Source organism: Euleptes europaea, chromosome 6, assembly GCF_029931775.1.
Source record: "Euleptes europaea isolate rEulEur1 chromosome 6, rEulEur1.hap1, whole genome shotgun sequence".
NCBI lineage: Eukaryota > Metazoa > Chordata > Lepidosauria > Squamata > Sphaerodactylidae > Euleptes > Euleptes europaea.
Window position 1 is genome coordinate 98011957 of NC_079317.1, and position 17186 is coordinate 98029142.

The 17186-nt window shown below is 43.0% G+C and overlaps 1 protein-coding gene across 1 annotated transcript in view; it reads left to right on the forward strand.

Moving 5' to 3' along the window:
• IGHMBP2 (immunoglobulin mu DNA binding protein 2) overlaps positions 1–14576 on the forward strand; it is a 97330-nt gene extending 82754 nt beyond the window's left edge. Inside the window, exons 13-15 of the mRNA XM_056851976.1 lie at positions 3565–4383; positions 6004–6188; positions 14379–14576. Of these exons, the coding sequence (XP_056707954.1) occupies positions 3565–4383; positions 6004–6188; positions 14379–14576 (1202 nt within the window). The remainder of the gene's footprint in view (positions 1–3564; positions 4384–6003; positions 6189–14378) is intronic.
• Positions 14577–17186: the final 2610 nt, after the last annotated feature.

Genomic DNA, 17186 nt, shown 5'->3' on the forward strand with positions numbered 1-17186 from the left:
GCTTGTCAGTCAAAGCCTAGTGAATTACATATATGCCATGGAGATTATTAAGAATCCGCTCCGTAGTGGCATGATAAGAAACTTTCAGCTGTGTTCTAGAGAACTTAGAAGAGAACGTGTCCAAGAATTGGTTGCCTTATTAAAAATCCTAATTAACAGGCAACCTATTCTTGGACACATTCCTAAAAATTCTAATTAAAATCCTAATGTATGCTAGAAGGCAGAGTGGTTTGACTGGTTAAAAGAATTTAGGAAGAGGTTGTGGAAGAAATATAAAGGAGGTCAGATCAAAAGGGAAGAGGTGGCAGTAATACAGTTAGTTGCGTGTTTACTAGAATGTTTCACATGGTCAGAATTGGGGCAACAGGGACCCAATCAGTGCCAGTTTCATTGTGTGTGTACACATGGCAACTATATATCAAGACAGTAACCACACAATTAAATATTCACCTCCTCACCACACTGTTGCTGTGTGTTTGTTGAATGCACACAGCATTAAGGTGACATATGATTCTGGCCCTTTTAAAATATGGGGCTGAATTGGTAATACTTTGTGTAATGCTTGTAATTTCTCAGTGCAATCTAAACAAGCACACTGTTCTTCCATGTTGATTGAACTTTTTTGGTTTTAGTGAGATAATATTTCAGTATTTTTTTTTTAGTGGAAAAGCAGTTTTTAAAAATATGTAAATCATGTATGTGGTCGTTTCAGCCTGTTTGATTCTACTTCTTGTTGCTCCTGCTGCTGTTTTGTAGAAGGGTTTTGTTGTTTTCTGAGTTTGTTACTAAAGCTATATTTCCAGAATTGTTCTAAGCAGCCCTGAGTACGCTTTGGGTTGGTAGGCTGGGTATAAATACTTTAAACATTTGTGGGACATCCTTCTACAACTCTGAATCGAAAGCTGCCCTCCTTCCAAGGGGTGTTCTTAAGGGAAATACCATACATCTTCGCTGCCACTGACAGCATCTTACCTGTAAAAACTGTGGGATGTTGCAGGCTCTGAATGTTTGTTTTCATGAACACTAGACAGAGAGTAAAATCCACTACTATAGCCCTTTGCCCTAATGCACTAATGTTCTAAGGTGAAGGAAATAAATTACAGCACAGTATTGCTTCTGCGTTCTGAAAGGCAGTTGACTCTTGGTAAGTATTTCCCAGGCTCTTCTTCTTCACAAGTTGCCAAGCAATACAATTTAATAGGCCAACCAGGTTCTGTCCTAGAATATTTGTGCCCCTTTAGACAATGGTAGGAACAAACCTTTCCCCCTTTGGATTTTTTGCCTCTAGCTTAGCTGCAGGAGGGGGGGGGGCTCTGCCACCTCCCCACCCCCCTGCTTGGTGGCTGAGCTGACTCATCTTGGCATTTGCGATCTGTTATTACAGATCCTTGAAAATCAGAAATAGCTTCTTGTCATTTTGAGCACTTGCTTTTGTGTGCGCTGTTTAATTTCCTTTTTAAAAATAGCATAGGCTATGTACATTTCTGCCCTTGATGAAAGTTAAGACTTGTCAGCAACTGGAGACAATGAAAATATAACTGCAGGGGTATGTCTGAGCATCCCCTTGGTAGTTACTGTTGGCACAACACAGATCTGACCTATTGCTTCAGCCCAGTTCCATTGCAGACATGAACTTCAGTGTGGCATAGTCAACCAGCTCGAGCCTTCTATTTAAGGATCGGCGCTGTTCCATTTCTGGCACTCCACATTGCAATGGTATGAGCCTAGAATGAGTATCAGTGGTTTGTGTACAATGGCAAGCCCCAGAAACTTTGGGGATTACCGCACTAGGTATTCCCAGCGATGTATTAAGAGTTTGAAAATGTTATAAAAAACATCGCTTTAAAGGGGGTTTTGGATGCCACGGCTAAAAAATGGTTGGAAGACGTCTTCACAGCTAAAGGGGCCAAACAAAGTGCAAACAGTATTTTTTATAACAGTTTCAAACTCTTAATACATCGGTGGGAATACATAGAAAGTGCGAACAGTATCTTGTATAACATTTTCAAACTCTTAATACATCGCTGGGAATACCTAGTGCGGTAATCCTTTGTTTTCTGGCCCTTGTGCATTTGACTGTACGTTCTATAAAAAAATAAAATGGAATAATTGGATTTCTTAGAAGGTGACCGTACAGTAACATTGTGACCACTGCAGTAACATTGTGACCACATTGTGAGCACTGCAGAGCCAGCGTGGTGTAGTGGTTAAGAGCGGTGGTTTGGAGCAGTGGATTCTGATCTGGAGAACTGGATTTGGTTCCCCACTCCTCCACATGAGTGGCGGAGGCTAATCTGGTGAACTGGATTTGTTTCCCCACTCCTACACACGAAGCCAGCTGGGTGACCTTGGGTGACACTCTCTCAGCCCCACCCACCTCACAGGGTGTCTTGTGGGGAAGGGAAGGTGATTGTAAGCTGGTTTGAATCTCCCTTAAGTGGTAGAGAAAGTTGGCATATAAAAACCAACTCTTCTTCTTCAGTTCTTTGCTGATGTCACCATAGGGTGGTTGAAATATCTTGAAGTGGGAGGAAAATAAAGCATAGTCTAATACATTTTAAACCAAGTTGGGAGTCTTGAATATTTATCCTTTTCACTTGCACAATGAATTGAAAAATGCAAGTGTAAATGTCATAGCAGTGGTGCTATGACTACTTCAGAAAATGAAAATGAAAAATTAGTAGACTACAGACACTAAATAAAAATAGCATCCAGATTTGTTACGAACAACCTCTAGTGCTGATCTCTAAATCTGGTATCAATTGAGATGTATTATGGTAATCAGTATGGTAGGCACATGCATGCTCTGCAATTCCTCAATCATACTCCATTAGAATTATATATTGGGCATAGATTGCAACACCATAGGAAACCTCAAATGTCATGTGCTTTTATTCTAATGGCTGTAGGACTGTAGTATAGTTGCGAACTATATATGGATCCAGTGTGATTGTTTATTTCTGAGTTCTCCTGTTGAACAGTCATTTGTGGCTCAGTATATATTTGTTATTGTTTGGTAAAGAATAAAATTTGTATACACTTTTCTGTGGATTTTTCATACCTTGGGGTCTTTTTTTGGGAGCTTCCATCTCGGTAGACTAGCCTTTTTCCATGTACAGCCTTCCATACACAGACTTCTTATAAGCACAAAAGTTTAGCTTGTGAACTAACTCTGGGTAACAAATAGTAAAGAATACCGAGACATTATTTCAGTGATTCGGATCTCTCTGTTGCCATTCAGATCCAGAGATTAAGACTGAGTATTAAGCGCTCAGATAAAAATGTGCAGATATTAAATATTAATATTAATAATTTGGCTGATCATAACAACAAAACTAGTAAACTCATTTAGAGGCTTCTTGTAAAAAGAACTGAAGTAATACAGAGCATTTGGGGAAAGCACAGAATAATAAGGTTGTAAATCTATGTATGCTTATTTGGGAATAATCCCACTGAACTCAGTTAGATTTATTTCTGAATAAATGTGCTCAAGATAGCAGTGTTCATATTGCTTTCCATTGGTTGTTTTGAATGCCTAATGGTTTGTTTTTAATTTTTATATAGGTGAAGTGGGATTCCTTGCTGAAGACCGGAGATTAAATGTCGCAATTACCCGTGCTCGACGCCATGTGGCAGTGATCTGTGATTCTCGGACCACTGGCAATCATAGGTTTCTAAAAGGGCTGGTGGACTATATGGGTGAACATGGAGAAGTGCGCACAGCTTTTGAATACCTAGATGATATTGTGCCAGAAAACTATTCTCATAAGAGCTCTCAAGGACTTATGGAGCAGGGAAAGAGACCTAAAGTTGTTCCACATATTCCAAAGGCTGATGGTGAGAAACCAAAAGAAAGGTTAGCAAAACATACTACTCAGAGACCAGCAGAAGGTTCTGTGCAGAGCACGGCCAGGGTGACCACACAGGAAATGGGGATGAAAGAAAATGAACATAAAGCAAGGATATTGGACTTTCTGAAGAGTAGTGCTACACAACTGGATTTCCCATCATCATTAAATGCTCATGACAGATTGCTTGTCCACCAGTGGGCTGAGGAGTATGGGCTGCAGCATGTAAGCACCGGGGAAGGTAAAGAGAGGTACATCAGCATCTGCAAGAAGATGGCTGCCACAAGTTTACCTCAGGGAGATGGTGAGGCCCATGAACAACAGTTACCTCGCAGGTCTCAGAGTCCCCCAAAAGAAATTAATTCCCACAAGAAAGGAAGCAGCACCAGCATAGGGAAAGTGGATCTGAAAACATTGCACGAGGAGCGAATGCAAAGAGAGAAGGCCAAGCAGGAGGCAAGAGCAAAACTAAATCAAGAACTGAATGCAAATCTTCAGGAAATTGCTGAGAAGAAACTCTCAAATGAAGCCAGAGGTATATATTCTGCCTCCTGTTGATTTGCCTTTATGTATCCATTTCCCTTTCTTTATGAAGGTTTTCTGGTTTAATACATATAAGGAGGTCTGGTGATAATTTACTGCTGACCCCTCACTGCTTATCCCACCGTACATTGTCATTCTCCTGCAGATGAACCCTGGAGCACCTTAGGCACTCTTCAGCCATAACAGGAGGCCGGGAAGTCCTCTGCTTCCAGCACTGCTTTAGAAACTCACCGCAGGTTGTTCACTGCTGTTACACCCCATTTTCCCACACTCTTGAGCCCTTGTCTGACAATTACATCCAGACATACTGGGAGTCTGGCAACTGCACCTATCAGGAGAAGTTGCTACTCACAGTGCTCCCAATATGCGTGGTTGCCGTGTTGTGTGAACAGGAGAAGTCTGTGTCTTTTGCATGCATGTACAGTTTCGGTATGGGCAAATGAGAACTCTGGAAAAACCCGGTGATCAGATCATGCATAGTGAAGCTGTACATGTATGCAAAATACTCATGTTGCCACTGTTTACAGAACATGGTGACCTAGGGTTGCCAGGTCCCTCTTCACCACCGGCGGGAGGTTTTTGAGATGGAGCCTGAGGAGGGTGGGGTTTGGGGAGGGAAGGGACTTCAATGCCATAGAGTCCAATAGCCAAAACAGCCATTTTCTCCAGGTGAACTGCTCTCTATCGGCTGGAGATCAGTTGTAATAGCAGGAGATCTCCAGCTACTACCTGGAGGTTGGCAACCCTATGGTGACCTCATGTATCAGGTAGGATTACACATGGTTAGTGGGCTCCTGGTACATGCACATTTAATGTCTGAAAAGGCCCAGTTTCTTAATTCGTTTTAATTAATATGGCAACGATTGTAATGCCCTGAAGCTTTGATATAAACTGAGAAAGATTTTGGCATATTCATTTAAACTGAGCTGCCAAGGCAGTCCCTTGGTGAGGAGAAGAGCTAGTCGCTGTAGAAATGTATTGTGAAGAACTCTTCAGTTTATCTTTTGTCTCTTACTGCTGCCTTTGAAGAGAAGTAGAACTAAGCCATTGGGCCAACACGCATGAAGATTTCTGTAAAAGCAGGAAATAAAGGTAAAGGTAGTCCCCTGTGCAAGCAGCAGGTCATTCCTGACCCATGGGGTGACGTCACATCCCGACATTTACTAGGCAGACTTTGTTTACGGGGTGGTTTGCCAGTGCCTTCCGCAGTCACCTTCCCTTTACCCCCAGCAAGCTGGGTACTCATTTCACCGACCTCGGAATGATGGAAGGCTGAGTCAACCTTGAGCCGGCTACCTGAAACCAACTTCCGTCGGGATCGAACTCAGGTCGTGAGCAGAGCTTTTGACTGCAGTACTGCAGCTTAACACTCTGGGTAAAATGAGTACCCAGCTTGCTGGGGGTAAAGGGAAGATGACTGGGGAAGGCACTGGCAAATCGGGGATGGCACTGGTATATAAAGTCTGCCTAGGAAATGTCGGGATGTGACGTCACCCCATGGGTCAGGAATGACCCGGTGCTCGCACAGGGGACCTTTACCTTTTATATGCCGCTTTATGTCCGTAATAACAAAACACTGTGTTGAAGTCTTTCCTGTATTTTCCCATTGTAGGGAAAGCTGCTGCTAAAACAAGAGTGGAAAATGTCACTGAGGAAGACTTCGATGCTTTGATTTCTGCTGCAATGAAAGCGGACCACACCTGCGGGTTCCCCACGTGCAAAGCCAGTGTCATGACCCTGGGGCAGCTCTGCCTGCACTGCAACAAACGTTACTGTCTCAGCCACCACATCCCCGAGGTATTCTTTGGTCTCTCTTCCTTCAGAGGGGCTGAACATCCCCAGGAGTTCAGTTCGTCATTGGCTGTGCCTCTTGACCCCGGGCCTCGGGAGGCATTTCTGGTGCAATGGGAGGCTCTCATTTCAAAGCCTTGCAGTGTTTCAGGGAGGCTCACACTCACAGCCTGTACAGGTGTCGAGTCAGTCTCAAGACTAGTAAAAATTGGATACTAGTCATGATGCTTGCCTATTCTCTCCAGGAGCATGCCTATTATATTAGGTACTTTGGAACACAGGCAGGATAATGCGACTGCAGGCTTCTTGTTTGTGGGCTTCCTAGAGGCACCTGATTGGCCACTGTGTGAACAGATTGCTGGACTTGATGGGGCTTGGTCTGATCCAGCAGGGCTTTTCTTAAGTTCTTATGTTCAGTCTGACATGGGCCAGTCCACTGGCAAATAATCCACTCCTGCGCCCTTCAAACTGTAAAATAAAATAAGAGAAATGAGAGTCTGCCCTTAGGCTATGTTGGGACTTCAGGGTTATGAAAAGAAGATAGCATAATATGCACGTGCCGTATAATTCACAAAGGAAGCGTGCATTTTTTTGCCTATAATTTCATATTCGAATGATGAACAAGACTTCCCCAGTTGGGGATCCAAGTGAAAAAAGAAACTGCTTAGATGTGCTGCTTTTGCCTATAGTCATTAAGAAAACTGAACTGTTTTCTTTGTTCTCCCTTTGGTACTTTCTATGGATTTAGTTTTTATGAGCTTCTGTGTATCTGGAAAAAAAATCTCCCCTCACCTTCCCTCCAAGCATTAATATAAGAATGGTTTTATTTCCTGTCAAGCTGCAAGACATGTATCTTCTTCTTTCCAGGCATTTAAAAATACTTCCACACTCCCCTTTTCCCTGTCTCTCTTTGTCTCTGTGTGTGTGTATAGATGTATATCATTTTTCTTCGGAATGAACAGAATCTGAGTGGATGCAGGTCCTTAGCTAGAACGAACAGGCTAAGCCATTAAAGGCACTTAACATGGCAGAGCAAGGGATGTGTGTTTTAACAGTGTGTCACTGTTGAAATAATGGGCTTCTTCTTCAGGCTTCTTTCCCTCAGGCCCAGAGTATGAGTCACTTCCTTTGTGCAAAAGAACAAAGGACCTCTTTACTTTTCACCTTGCAATTCACATTAATTCCGCAGAGCTTGTTGGGATAGTTACAGAGGCCAGTGCTCTGGAAAGCATGTACATCCACTGTGCCTTTCTTCCGGATCATCCCACCCTTCCTAATTGCTATGATGGATGTGCATACGGCCATTTTTGATTGTCTGTTGTGAACTATAGAAAAGAGCAAGAGTCCAGTAGCACCTTAAAGACTAACAAAATTTCCGGCAGGGTGTGAGCTTTCCTGAGTCACAGCTCACTTCTTCGGATGTTGTGAGCTAAGAGCTGATTTGAAGTCAAAGAGCCTCTCCCTTGCTAAGCATTTGGCATTGACACTGGTCTAAAAGTTGCCACAAGAACAACATCTGGCAGGGTGCAGCAAGATTTGTGATAATCTTTTCCCTGAGGCGAGTTGCTAACCTCAGCTAAACATTCTCATCTGCTCCGGCAAGGATGGGGGTGGGATACTGGAGTTTGATGCTTGATGAGTCACTCCAAGAGGTGTGGAGGATGGGAACGCTTCCTTCTGTATGTATGGATTTGCTAAGTATGCCCATCTGCTGCACCACTGTAGCACACAAAAGGCACATGATTTCTTTATTATTTATTTAATTCATTTATACCACACCTTTCTCCCCGACCCAAAGCAGCTTACCTCATTCTTGAATCCTCCATTTTATCATTACAACAGCCTGGTGAGGTGGGTTAAGTGATGAGACTGTGACTGGTTCAAGGTTACCCAGTGGGCTTTCATGGCACTAGTGGGGGTTTAAACCTGGGTCTCCCAGATACTCGTCCAGCACTCCTAATTTCTACACCACATTGGGTGTCTGGCGTGCCAGGAATAAGATAACCGACAAGGATTGTTATCAGGGTCTTGCTTACTCCACCTCTGATGTATTAGTGACAGTTGATCAGATGTCCTTCACGTCCTGTGAGGACAGTGTTGTAGCTAGTGTTTTGGTCTACAGTATCTAAAATGTATGGGAGCCAGACTATTATGGATTTACTGGCATTCTGCCAGTAGTTTTTACATGAAACAGAAGAAAATACAGCAAGATTAATTGATAACTGTCTGTTGCATACCACAAGAAAAAAGAATTAACACAATAGTATTCCAACATAAATATATTTACTGCTTGGCAGTTGCTGGTGCCTCAAGACAAGCTTGAAGCGAGGAAAATCTGACCGGAGGTTTTTGTGAATAAATTCATAAAGGATAACAGTTATTGGCGGGGGGGAGGGGTTACCATGTGGGAGAATATCCTAAATGTTTAAAGATTCAGAAGTTTGAATTAAAAGGTTTGCTGTTTACATACGTAAACTACAAGGCTACAAGGAGGACACATTGTGAATTCTCAAAACAAAAGGCGGTTTACACAGGCAGTTCCCTACTCATGAGCAGCCACGACCTCCCTTTGTTCACATGCTTGTCTGTGATTACGTGGAGGAACCCGGGAATAGCTGTAGCTGTTCTCATGGCTGCAATGAATAGGAGCAGCAAAGATGCAGAAGTAGATGGCAGCTGCTTCACCATTTCCCTAGTGTTATGCAAGTAAGGGAACTGGGTCATCTGAACAGGCTCAGCACAGTTACAGAAAAATGCAATTCCCATTAAGGCTTTACTGCTGAATTTTACTAGATCTGACATGAGGAAGAAAATATTTTCTCCATTTTGGAATAAGTAATCACAAAAGTAATTTTTTAAGGTCAAGGTTTTTAAGTGTGATTATTTTTTCCTGAATATAAATCAGTTCAGCTGTTATCCAGCTGTCACAGGGGAACATGTGTGGTGCTCATGGGTCCAAATTATAGACCAGGTCACAGGACGAATGAGAAGGGTTGTGTAGTCACAGGCAAGTCTCCAGTTGAATTTATTTGCAGGTCACGTACCATTTGTGTCATCTGAGAATGTGTTTGTCATTTTCTTCTAGCTGGCTGAAAATAAGCTAGATGTGGAACTTGTTAAAATTAAATCTTCTGACATAACATAAATGAAGCTTCAGCCTGTTCGCCCCATAATAATTTTTCCCCCTTGTAACTATGCCTGCTTGCATTTTATCACGTACCTGTAATAAAACTGGCTCCCATCAGAGCTGTTTTTCAATCATTAAGCTCCCTCCTTTTAAAAAAATTGAGATAATCAGATTTTTCTCTCTGCATATATTTTCTCTTAATGCATTTGTTCAGTGCTTCTGGCTTTCTTTTGTTCCTAGTAGCCCTAATACAAATATTGTGTTGCTCTTCCCCTTTCCTTTCAGGTTAATAATGCATGTTCTTGTGCTTTATAGAATCCTTTGCTTCCTACCCTTGTCTAATTCTCTATCATTTGTTTTCTTTTTCTATGTAAACCTTATTTTATTTTTTTATTTTATTAAAATACATTTCCTCATGGTTCAAGGCGGCTTACAAGTTAGGGTCAGCAGCTGTGCCAGGGTACAGGGCATGCTTCCAAACCAAGGGTAGAAGTCTGGCAAACAGTCTCCATCATCTGTTTCCTAAGGGGAAGGAAATGGGGTCTGGGGAGAAGGCAAAAGTGCCCAGTAGCAGATTCGAAGAAGATACAGGAATGCAGATGTTAAAGAATCCCCCTCCTAAATTGTGATTCTCAGAAGAGTTGACCGTAAGCACCCAGTATTCATGATCGTGTTGTTATAACTTGTATTCAGTATTAACTTGACAAGATTTCAGCCATGTCAATGCCCAGATTCTCAGTAGATTCTGGTCTCTGCATCTAACAGCAGCTCGCCAGGCATAGAGCATTTTAACTGGGGATTTCAGGGATTGAACCTGCAACCTTCTTCATTCAGAACACATGCTCTATCAGTGATCCCTTCCCAAAGTGACTCTGAAAACACTCCACAGTGTATTATATGAGAAGGGGGCGCTAGACAGTGGGACCAAAGACAGAACCTATAGCGACTGTTCTCTACTCCTCATACACAGAGTCCAATCTGAATTCCATTACTTTGTAACAACCAACCCCCCCATTCCTATCAGACAGGCACAGTTGGGAAGAAGGAGACATTACAGCCTTCTGACAAGGTCAGAGTAATGCATGGTGGCTTTGTAAGCAAATACTGAATGTTGACTAGATGGATGTGTAAGCATACCACAGGCATATAGTGCCTTAGGAACAGCTTCATAATTGCAGCCACAATGAACTGTTGACTGTTTTCAATGAAGCTGTTTACCTGTAAAAGCTCTCTTGATTGCTGAGATCAGATTTGGGAGGCTTTCCCCCAGTTCTTCCAGTGTGGGATGATTTAGGCTTGGAAATGTGGGCTGTTATGACCTGTGAAAGAATTGCAGATAGAAGCAAAAGTGAGGTCTGAGGAAATCCCCTCCCTCTTTTTTTCAAATAACCTGATGGCAGTTATACACTTTCCATGGCAATTTGTGTGTACTGTGGGAAATTGGCCGACTCAGAGCAAATACAATTGTGCAGTGAAGTGTGGAGTGCTCTCAGAGCCTTAACTCCAGCACCATTTTACAAAAAAAAAAAAAAAAAAAATGCCAGATAGGCCATTGTTGGATCTTTCTTGATGTGGAAAGGACAAAATCACAAAAATCACACAAGGTTGGAAGAGACCACAAGGGCCATCCAGTCTGCTGTAAAAAAGGCAAATTCCATGCTGGCCATAATTAGACGAGGAATAGAGAATAAAACTGCTGATATCATACTGCCCTTGTACAAATCTATGGTGAGGCCACACTTGGAATACTGTGTACAGTTCTGGTCACCACACCTAAAAAAGGATATTACAGAGCTTGAGAAGGTGCAGAAAAGAGCAACCAAAATGATTAGGGGACTAGAGCAACTGTCCTATGGGGAGCAGTTAAGACGCTTAGTGCTGTTTAGCTTGGAAAGAAGACGGCTGAAGGGAGACATGATAGAGGTCTATAAAATTATGCATGGTTTGGAGAGAGTGGACAGGGAGAGGTTTTTCTCCCTCTCCCATAATACTAGAATGCGAGGTCATCTGTTGAAGCTGGAGGGTGACAGATTCAAAACAGATAAAAGGAAGTATTTTTTCACACAACACAAAGTTAAATTGTGGAACTCCCTGCCCCGGGATGTGGTGATGGCTGCCAACTTGGAAGGCTTTAAGAGGGGAGTGGACATATTCATGGAGGAAAGGGGTATTCATGGTTATTAGTTAAAATGGATACTAGTCATGCTGCATACCTATTCTCTCTAGTATCAGAGGAGCATGCCTATTATATTAGGTGCTGTGGAACACAGGCAGGATGGTGCTACTGCAGTCATCTTGTTTGTGGCTTCCTAGAGGCACCTGGTTGGCCACTGTGTGAGCAGACTGCTGGACTTGATGGGCCTTGGTCTGATCCAGTAGGGCCTTTCTTATGTTCTTATATTCAGTCCAACCCCCTGCCATGCAGGATCCCATAATCAAAGCGCTCCCGACAGATGGCCACCCAACCTCTGCTTAAAGACCTCCAAAGACGGGGACTCCACCCCACCCACCCCCAAGGCAATGCATTCCACCGTCGAACTGCCCTCACCGTCAGAAATTTCTTCCTAACGTTTAGGTGGAATCGCTTTTCTCTTAGTTTAAATCCATTACTCCGTGTCCTAGTCTCTGAAGCAACCGAGAACAAGCTAGTTCCCTCATTAATGTGGTATCCCTTCAAATATTTAAACATAGCTATCATGTCACCCCTTAACCTTCTCTTCTCCAGGCTAAACAAACCGAGCTCCTTAAGTCTCTCCTCATAGGGCATAGACTCCAGACCTCTGACCATTCTGGCTCTCCGCTGGACACGCTCCTCTGGACACAAGCTCTGAACGTTCTGGCTGAAGTCCTTGGGAAAATTCTGATACAGATCAGAGGCTGTAGCCTGGGTCCAAATCACAGGAGTGTATCTCTTATGCTGAAGAGTGTATCTCTTATGATTTGCGTTGTAGAGTTGCTTATTTCTTCCCCTTGAGCTCTTCCTTTCCCCCCTCTCCCCCCACACTCGTGTTTAGTGCGATGATTTGGTTTTAGCGGCCTCAGGCCTTTAAACTCACTCTGCTGAAAAATTCAGCTGTGTTCCTTCTCTTGCACAAGCAATGGTGGTATCAGAGACCACAAGTAAGATGTTGGCTGGCAGGACTGATTCTCTTGCATGTAGGAGAGCTGACTCCTATCCTCGTTTCTTTTAAATTTGATTACACAACAGGAGAATCAGCATTTCATGTTAATCAAAGGGGCAACTTGAACACTTAATGAGCTGTTTACACACCAGAGGGTTTAATAAATGATGTTAGTATGGAACATTATTAATCTGGGTTTTGTTTTGTTTTTAGTTGCTAATGGGGAATTAACGTACTGCTAAATCCAGGGTCGTTAAAAGGCAGCAACATTTTCTTACTGTTGATTTCATTTGTAAAGACGAGATCCTGCTCCTTGTTTCTATCAGAAATCAGCAGCCCTTTCTTAAGTGATGACTGTCATTGATTATTTTCTCTTTAATTTGGTCGATGCTGCAAGAAATCCACAATATGGTTCATTTTCGTTTGAATGAAAGTGCCGAGAATGCAGCACCTTTTAATGTTGAGGATCTTGTTTGTATACACATTCCTGTGCATTTGTGATTGCTGCTCTTACTTCTGACACTGTCCTCCTGGTGATGACCCAGAAGCTCCAACTGGAAACCCTGGGGCCCTGACTTTGTCCTCCTTTGCAGTCCCTCGCCCACAGCATTTGTTCTTCTGTCTACTCTTGTGATAACATACTCCTCTCAGCTGTGAGCAGACAGCATACAGGCTGTAGACAAATGTGGAGTTGCTCCCAAAACAAAGAACAGTGGGCCAGCAACAGTGTTTGAAACAGTTTAATATAAACTGGTATGACATCAGCACACCGACCATGTGAAAAGTGATATTAGGATATCTCTTGTAAAACCCCTTTCTATGGGATGATACAAAAAGTGTGGTTAATGAGGTAATTTGACAGGTGTAGATTTTATCTATCTGACTGATGTCCTGTTCTACCTTCAGAAAGGGCAGAGCAGGTAGAATGGGTTTCCCCCTGCAGATTCCCACCCAGGCGGGAGCCCTCTTATAAGGTAAAGGTCCCCTGTGCAAACACCGGGTCATTCCTGACCCATGGGGTGATGTCACATCCCGACGTTTACTAGGCAGACTTTGTTTACAGGGTGGTTTTAGTTGTCCTAATATAACACCTCCTATACACCCTCAGAGGAGTCCCGTGGCGCAGGGTGGTAAGCTGCAGTATTGCAGTCAAAAGCTCTGCTCACGACCTGAGTTCGATCCCGACGGAGGTTGGTTTCAGGTAGCCGGCTCAAGGTTGACTCATCCTTCCATCCTTCCGAGGTCGGTCAAATGAGTACCCAGCTTGCTGGGGGTAAAGGGAAGATGACTGGGGAAGGCACTGGCAAACCACCCCATAAACAAAGTCTGCCTAGTAAACATCGGGGTGTGACATCACCCCATGGGTCAGGAATGACCCGAGCTTGCACAGGGGACCTTTACGTTTACCTTTTATACACCCTCAAGCCCTTTTGCTGAAGCTTGTGGGGTTTCCCCAAGTTAATTGCTTTCACTGGAACTGTCAGTGATGCCTTTTATTATATGGATAGTGAGCACATCAATTGTAACAAAAGAAGAAATGAGCTTGCTGAATCTTGACCTCCATTCTGTCTTCTGGTTTTTCTGAAGAAGGTGGTCTTAATGTTGGGTACCAGAGAGTGGTTAGTATTTATTAGTCACAACGATGAAGGTGCCCAGATGATAAAGTGAAGGTCTCCCTTCATTTTAAGAGTTTGTGAAGAAAATACTTAAGCTGTCGGAAAGGGTGATTTAATTGCTCTGTAGGTTGGGTGGGTGACCTTTATGTTTTTGTTTTTGTATTAAGAGAGCCATCAATAAGCCAGTGGATTTTTATGGAGCACAGTGTGCATTCTGAAGGTTAGATAATATGATGAAGAGCTCTAAGAATGCCGGTCGTTTGTATTGTGCCAGAATGTCTCATGGCAGTTTGGTTTCTGCCACTAAACATTATGGCTTTATCTCCCACAGATTCATGGGTGTGCAGAAAAGGCCAAAGCACATGCCCGGCAGAGAATCAGCAAGGAAGGTGTTCTCTATGCTGGGAGTGGAGTGAAAGACAGGTCCGTGGACCCAGCCAAAAGAGCTCACCTCCAGAGGCGCCTGGACAAGAAACTAGGTGAACTGTCAAACCAGAGGAAGGGTAAAAAGAAAGACAAAGAGAAATGAGAGGATTCTTTTCAGAAGGCACAGTCCCAGGCAGCCTGCCCTCGAAGCACCATCTTAAAGCAGCATGTTCCCACAGTAGTCAGCAAAGCCCTTCGGCCTTCAGGCTCTTTTTTTTTTTTTTAAGCTAGAAATGTGCTGCAGAAAAGGCTTGTCAGCGTGACTCTAACTGCACCTTTCCAACTGTGCTCAGGGTGTACCTTGCCCTGAAAAAATGTGTTTGGGGCAGCTATGTCAAATGTATACAACACAGCTGATTCAATAGTAAGGTGGACAGCTTTTGTTTGAAATAAATTATCTTTATTAGCAAGGTAATAAATGTACACAGAGTAGGTGGTTTTACAATAAAAGTATGATAACAAATGACTTGAGCAATGACTTGTCAGTTTGATGCTGTATGGTGATATTAATAACCATTGACCTTGCGCAAAAAGCCCCCTTCCGACTATAGCATGGGAGCAATAGAAACAGCAGAACTGCATTAATTTTGGGGGAAGCTGGACCCAAGTCAGCAAGATCCAGGTGACCCCCTGGGTGAAGGGAATGCAAGCAGCAGTTTCATTTCTCATGCTTGGAAACTTCTTAAATAGCCAGAGAGCTGAATATGTTAAGCTTTCTAGAACCGGCCATAGCCGGTGTATTAAATGGATGAATTATAGAACATGCTAAGAAACCAAACCGTGTGCTCACAGGCCAACACACACTGAGAGTTCTTCACATGAATGGTAATTATGAAACTGTTTACCACAGCATTTGAGGACAAAATACACCCTTCAGATATTTTATCTGTCACGTTCTTATCCCACTCTTCCTTCTAGGAGCTCTGGGTTGGGGATTTATGGTTCTCTTCCTCTCCTCCATTTTATCCTCACAACAACCCTGTGACATGAGTTAGGTTGAGGTAAAGGTGACCTGGTCTGAGGTCACCCAGTGAGCTTCGTGAGTCATCCTGGTCCTAATCTGATACTCTAACCATTATGTGGCACTGGCTCTACTTTTAAAAAGCCAGTGTTCCTATACGTAGTTACTTTAGACTGTTACCAATGGGAAGGTGAAGGGATCCAATAACAGACAAAGAAGGAAACACCCTCGCTTAGAATATAGACTTGTGTTTCTTGTAGATTGTTCATAAACCAAAGTAAATCAAGGCAAACCATTGATCCACAGTGAATGTGCTGAATACATCTAGCAGTTGGCAGTGCATGCCACTGGATGTTATGTTAGCACATATCATTATTACTATTTTGTTATTCATATAGCTCCATCAACTGGCAAGTTTAACCACCTTGAAAATGAGCAAATGCCTGGCAAACCCCACAACTGAGCATTGTGGTTCCAAGATGCTGGCCAGTTTGGCCCCTCTTTGTATCTTCCGTGGTCTTTTCCCCCACTTGTGACTCTGTCCACCAAAGTGTAGCTGGAGAAAAGCATATTTCTTTGGTGATACACCTCTTAATTTTCTCTTAGAAATATGCATCCCTTTTGATTCTCCTCAGAAAGCAACTACAAAATCTATTTGAAGCAACATGAAATGTCAGGCTATCAGAACCAAAACTGAAACGTGAAAGCCCCTGAGGGGAAATGCTGCTTTTAAAGGTTGATAGAAACTGGATGCAACATATGAGGAGGATCATCATGCAAAAATGTAAACCGTGAAATAAACCTGACTTAAACGTCTCAAAGAACATCTTCTAGCCAAAATCCTAAGAGAGCCATCTTGAGGATGAAAACATTTGTGCGTGTTTTTGCTCATGGTGCTCCTGTGGTAGTGCTGGCATCTCTCCCAAGCAAGCATGTAAAACTGCCATATGCTGAGTCAGGCCACTGGTCCATCTAGCCCAGTACTGTCTACTGTCGCTGGTGATGCCACCCCAAGATCTTTTGTTGAGAGTCTTTCAGGAAGAATTTTGGGGGTTGAACCTGAGAGCTTCTGCAAACAAAGTATATGCTGGTTCACTAAGCCCCTGAGCCAGGGCTTTTATAGCTCTAGGCACCACAATCCATGGTGCAGAGGTGAAATTCCAGGTGAAAGCCGGCACTTATGTGGGGGGGCTTTGGTGCTATCCCCAGGGTAATCATACCAAAGTGTTTTCTTGATTTAATTTATTTTTGTAAGATGAAGTAAAGTCAAAAGCCCCCTTCAGACATTATAATTGTATGCACGACTAACCATGCACAATGATATTGGAAGCCACCCTTAATTTTCCTGATACAGATGGTTGTGATGTTGTCTGAAAGGGGCAATGTGTGGCATTTGTATAGCTTCTGTACAGGCAACACAAAGGCGATTCACATGTACCAAGGCAAAAAAATCCATGTTACCCTGTTCAGATAACGTAACAACCTGGCGTGGCAGAAGGATCTCTATGCAATTGCCGGCTTGTATGCATGGACTGTAATATCTGAAAGGGGCTAGTATAATTGTACATATAGGAATGGGTTGTCTATGTCACATTAATGTATGCATGTTGCCACTTTGGTTCACTTAGTTACTCTGAAATAAAAGAAAAATTGCTTTTGGATTTTTTGAGGCTGTGACTTTGATTTTCATCCCCTATGCTAGCCCGATCTCAGCAGCTCTTGGAAGTTAATCAGGGTCAGCCCTGGTTAGTA